This window comes from Cyprinus carpio, chromosome B7 (assembly GCF_018340385.1).
Source record: "Cyprinus carpio isolate SPL01 chromosome B7, ASM1834038v1, whole genome shotgun sequence".
NCBI classification, from domain to species: Eukaryota; Metazoa; Chordata; class Actinopteri; order Cypriniformes; family Cyprinidae; genus Cyprinus; species Cyprinus carpio.
In genome coordinates this window covers 3,420,619-3,426,685 of record NC_056603.1, presented here as the reverse complement: position 1 = coordinate 3,426,685, position 6,067 = coordinate 3,420,619, and the positions used below count along the sequence as shown (strand labels likewise).

Genomic DNA, 6,067 nt, shown 5'->3' with positions numbered 1-6,067 from the left:
TTCTTAACTATTATTTTTTTTAAGTAAACATATTCTTAAATCAGTGAGATCCAGAATGTAATAAAATATTTATTCTAGTTTTGTACTAAAATTGAGTGAGATTTTTGCTTAAAAAATAAATAAATTCTGACTCCAATAACAGATATTTTATTTGTTCTAAGCATAAACTTGTTTAGCAAAGAGAGTCAAAAGATAAGCATTGTTTGATAGAAAACTTTCTACATAAGTGATGGATTATGGTGAGTTTGGGGAGAATCTGCTTTTCTGAACATGTTTTAGTTATAAGCATTGTGACAAATTGTTGTACTCTACTCTGAGATCGTTCAAATGATATGGCACATTACTATCTGAGCTGAGTGATGTTTATACCCATATGATTGTTGAACTATGTACTGCAATGTATTATAAATTATGAAAACATAACTATTTCTATTTTTAGCTGTACAAAACAGCTAGTTTTGCTGCTTGATATTGCAAACTGGTGTGTCTTACCATATTACTTTATTGTATTGTTTTAATTACAAACACACTGGTTTGTAGTGCAAACATTTTTACCGTTTACTGCACTGTTATTCTTCTCATTATTTCGCTACAGCGGTTAATGAACCGGACGTCTCTTACATTCACAGAAAATGGTTTACTTCTGCATTAAAAAATAAGGTACATAAAGTGTTACCAAAATATTTAGATAATTGTCTGGAAAACAAGAGGAAAGTACTGAGGAAGAAAGTTATTTTTTGAAGTGATGGGTTTTCATTAATAGAAATTGCAAATCTCAGCGTTTAATTGCACGCCGCTGTGCTCGCGTGTTATCCTGAGTCAGTTCAGTCTTCTAATCGATTGCACATCATATCAAACATAGATTAAATAAAAATTGCTTTACTTAATAGATGTAAGCTAAATTTTTGCCTGATATCTTGAAGGACCAAACTGAACTAATTAATGTGTAATATATGTAAATTGCATCATTGTTTTATAATTTACCATGCATTGACTGTATTAATTACATGTGATGGTGTTGAACATCTATCATTTATTATGAATGCCTTCCCGTTAAAGTTTCATTAATGTTTGGACAAGTTATCACTTGTATCAGAGTCTAGCGTTTCATTGGACCTAACTCCTCACATGGCGTCTCTTGTGTGTTTTCTTGTGTTTTCTGCTGCTGGAAGATCTTCCCGTCAGGTTGGACGCTCCATTTTATGCTGGATGTGATTTCCATGTCTTGATCCGAGAGGATCTGCTTCATCTAAAGACCAGATTACATCAGTCATGAGTGAACCAGATCAATCTACCGCCGTTTAGATGTCAGTAAACTAAAACTATATATTTTTTATACAGTTTTTTGTTAATTAAAATAAAATAATAAAAATAAAAAAATCTTACTTTTTTAAATTAATTTAATATTTTTTTTGTTCTGTTTTTAGTACAACTAAAATATGAACATTCTTAGATCAACAAATATTCAAATGATAGAAGATAAGAAGCAAATATACCAAAAAGTTTTTTTTTTTTTTTTTTGCTTAAAACGAGGAAAAATATATTTCTGTGCAAAGCTAGGTTCAATTCAAAGGACAGCTAGCTGATTTTTATGAGGCAATTGGCAGATTTTTTTTTTTTTTTTATTTTTTTTTTTTTTTTTTTTTTTTTCAAACAAAAAATCACATATTTTCATATTTTAAGTCATTTTGCTTCTGAGGTAAATGTATCTTGATTAAAGGATGTTTAGAAACATACAAACATGCAAGTGACGCAAACACACAACAAATTTAACTAAAATTAAAATAGAAACTGGAACAATGAAAATAAAAACCTGTACATGTGTTCCTGTAGCTCAAGTGGTAGAGCATTGCGTGGTTCGATCCCCGGGAACACATGATAGGTAAAAATTGATAGCCTGAATGCACTGTAAGTCGCTTTGGATAAAAGCGTCTGCTAAATGCATAAATTTAATTTAATTTAATTTAAAAACCAATTCAGAACAGTTTGAAATTACTATTCTGCCTATTAAACTATAATAACATATTAATGATATTAAAATAACATGCAGAATCATCTCACCTTCTTCTCTATGGCCTCCATCACTGCAGATTCGTCCAGATCTCCGTCTGATTTGACTGTGAATCTCACACGCTGTATTCTCCTGTGTTCACGGCAGTAGAAAGGCAGTGGAGTCGAGCAGGAGTCATCAGCCATCAGTCCTTCAGTACTGGCTTTCACACAATCCTTGATTCCGTTCACATTAGGCTGCCCAGACTCCCATTTCACAGAGGACAACAATACACTGCTATTATCTGACCACAGCCATGGGATCCATGGATTCTTGTGCAGGCCAAACCAATTATCAAAGTAGCCATTGACAAAAAGTATGTTTGCGATGTGCATGTTCTCTGTGTCATCTGTAATGGCGGCCAGGTCTACGTAGTGTGTTCTGCAATAAATTTGAGCATCATGCCAGTTCATGCTCTGTTTAATGTGCTGAAACTTGTTCTGAAGTGTGTCCTGTGTGTCTGTAAGGAGTAGATTGGACAGAGAAACATTCTTGAAAATGTGAAGTGCCATACAAAATTAACTATAAGTGTATAAGTTTGTTCACAGAAAATATGGAGAAACTTATCCTCAAAAAATGTCTTGAAAAAGTGATTTTATAAAAGCAGTGCTCTTTGCTCACTTTCTGAATGCAACACACATTTAACATGCTGCTATCTACACATTACATAGTTTCAGGATCTACAGCGTTATTTAAATGATGGATTGAATCCTAAACTGTGATGATTGACACTGATGAACATAGCATAATAAAGAAAGAACAAAATATAGTTCTGTGATTTAAGTCTGGAGTGTAAATGCAAAGCAGTAGATCTGTGTGTGTGTTACTGTGTATTGGATAATTGCACTGTTTATATAATAATATTAATTCAATAATACAGTTTTAATTGTATCAGATCAGTATGGAGCACTGAGAAGTGATGTTTATGTTGTTTATATGTTTTTGCTGAAAACACAACACATTTGTTACTGCAGAGTTTCATGCAGTCTCTTTAATAAATCTGTTTTTAATCCAGTTATCTTTTGAGGCTGCTTATTTGTCACCTATGATATTGATCACATCTTGCTATAAGGATTCTTTCTGGAAAACATGATTTAAGAATGTGTTGAGATCAGGTTACATTCCTGTAAAAACTTCCTCAGCATTTAGTCTTGTTTTCCGGCACAAATGTCTAATCATCCTTGCATCAAGATACATTATTAGAGATCCAAAATGATTTAAGAGAAGAGCTTTATCAATATCTTCATCAAATTTAAGTGGGCATTTGCCTAAAATAAAAAAATAAAAAATAGAGACTTATCTTATATCTTAAGCCATTTTGTTTCTCAAGTAAATGTATCTTGATTTAAGAATGTTTAGATATTTGTACTGGAAAACAAGACTAAGTACATTTTTAGGGCCAGAGCACCGCGGTGCGAGGACCCTCTTGGAATTGTTCCGTTTCTTCTTCTTCTTCTTCTTTGTCTTCTTCTTCTTCTCCAAAGTGAATCACATTTTTGAGGGCTTAAACATGCTCTAAAACTCACGAAACTTTGCACACGCATCAGAACTGGCGTACATTTACATCTGATATAGGTTTCAGAAGTGGGTGTAGCTCGATAGCGCCACCTGTAAAATTTCAACGGAGTGCGCCTCGAGCTATGTTTCACGTACATGCATGAAAATCGGTACACACGTGTAACACACCATTACCTACAAAAAAGTCTCGTGGTACAAAATCCAAAAAGTTATTTTGAATTTCCTGTACGATTTTTGTACAGTTTTTGCCATTTCCATGCCTTGTACTTTGACGAACTCCTACAGTTTTAATCAGATTGTCTTCAAATTTGGTGAGGGTCATCATAAGACCTTTGTGATGTTAAATTGCGAAGATTTTGAGTTTTCGTCTAGGGGTGTGTCCCTGGCAGTCTAACAAATTTTGATGTTTCGCCATGAAACAGGAAGTTGCTGTAACTCAGGCAAGCAATGTCCGATCTGGCCTAAACTTCACACGTTTGACAAGAGTCCTGTCCTGAACAAACACTCATGACCAAATTCAGTTATAGTCATAGCGCCACCTGCTGGTAACAGGAAGTGACATGGTTAACACTGTAATGGACTTCTAGGAACATATTAAAAAGTGTCAGCAAGTGTTAAATAGGCTGGCAACATGCTAGAAACATACTAAAACATGCTAGCAACACTTAGCCAAATGCTAAAGCATGCTATTAATGCAGTGAAACAAGAAGTTGCTGTAACTCAGGCAAGCAATGTCCGATCTGCCCCTAACTTCACGAGTTTGATAAGAGTTCTGTCATGAACACACCAGCATGCCCGTATTCGGTTGTAATCATAGCGCCACCTGCTGGCAACAGGAAGTGACATGGTTAACACTGTTATGGACTCTTAGCAACATATTAAAAAGTGTCAGCAAGTGCTAAATACACTGGTAACATGCTAGAAACATACTAAAACATGCTAACAACATTTAGCTAAGTGCTAAAGCATGCTATTAATTCAGTAAAACAGGAAGTTACTGTAACCCAGGCATGCAGTGTCCAAACTGCCCCAAATTTAACACGTTTGATAAGAGCTCTGTCCCCTGAACACTTGAACATGCCTGTATTCGATTATAGTCATAGCGCCACCTGCTGGCAACAGGAAGGGACTTGTTTAACACTGTTATGGACTCCAAGCAACATATTAAAAAGTGTCAGCAAGTGCCAAAAACACTGGCAACATGCTAGAAACATACTAAAACATGCTAGCAACACTTAGCTAAGTGTTAAAGCATGCTATTAATGCAATGAAGCAGAACATTACTGTAACTCGTGCATACAATGTCCAATCTGCCTCAAACTTCACAAGTTTGATTAGAGTCCTGGCCTGAAGATATCTACATGCTCATATTTGGTTATAGTTACAGCGCCACTGACTGGCAACAGGAAGTGACATGTTTTACACTGTTATGCACTATTAACAATACAGTAAAATATGCCATGGTGTGCTAAACATGCTAGAAATATTCTCAAACATGCTAGCAACACTTACTCTGTGCTAAAGCATGCTATTAATACTATGAAACAGGAAGTTGTTGTAACTCATGCATACAATGCCCAATCTGTCCCAAACATCACACGTTTTATAAGAGTCCTGGCCTGAGCACATCTAGAGGCCAATATTCAATTATAATTATAGTGCCCCCTGCTGGCAACAGGAAATTACTTGTTTTAAACTAACTTAAACATGCAATGTCTGGTCTACCCCAAAATTCACATGTTTGGTAAGAGTCCTACCTGAAGACATTTACATTATATAAATTGTATTTTTGTTTCTTTTTTAACTCAAATTAAAGAGGTCTGTGAGTACTGTATAATTCCTTACCAGTCTGGCAAAAGAAGAAGTCAAGCGCAGTACAGTCTTTGTCACTCCATAGTCCTTTATTATTTACAACCCCCACAGGCCTCATTTGTGTCAGGTATGTCCCGGCTGAGATAAATCCCCACTTCTCATAGCTGATCGCGGTGTGTTTTGATATGACAAATGCCAAACGTCTCTATAGAAGCCGATCCAGGCCACAGATGTAAAGCTCACAGCATCTGCTGCCTCCTTTAGTTTGGCTCTGTCTTCATCGCTCTGAACCGTCACCAGATCCGTGTATTTCTCTCTGCAGTAGGATTGCGCTTCTCTCCAAGTCTTTTGCTCTTCGATCAGGACGATTCGATCCAGGTCACATGAAGCCTTGGACAGGATTCCTGCTGCAGGAAAACCAACAGTGTTAAGCTGCTCTAAACCTCTGATCTGACATCAGTTTCTTTCACTAAATCTCACCGAGAAAAAAAAACGAGTTGAATCTTGTTCTGTATCATCTTGTCTTCACAGGTTTGTTCACTGAAAGAAAGAAATGACAAGAACATTTACATGTTGGTTAGGTTTCTGATATTGCAAAAGGAAATAGTTTTCTTTATAGTCAAAGGGATTTATTGGAGATGAGTAAGCAGACATGGCTGCAAAACATGTTCTTGCAGAAAGAATCAG

General features: G+C 35.8%; 1 protein-coding gene across 1 annotated transcript; it reads right to left on the bottom strand.

The window, feature by feature from the left end:
- Positions 1–492: 492 nt before the first annotated feature.
- Positions 493–5,504, bottom strand: LOC109075302 (macrophage mannose receptor 1-like). Its single transcript, XM_042726936.1, has 3 exons — positions 5,414–5,504; positions 2,062–2,510; positions 493–1,249 (listed from the first exon to the last, which is right to left on the bottom strand). The coding sequence occupies exons 1-3, from the start codon at positions 5,496–5,498 to the stop codon at positions 1,100–1,102; spliced, it is 684 nt and encodes a 227-aa protein (XP_042582870.1). The 5' UTR covers positions 5,499–5,504; the 3' UTR covers positions 493–1,099.
- Between the last annotated feature and the right edge of the window lie 563 nt (positions 5,505–6,067).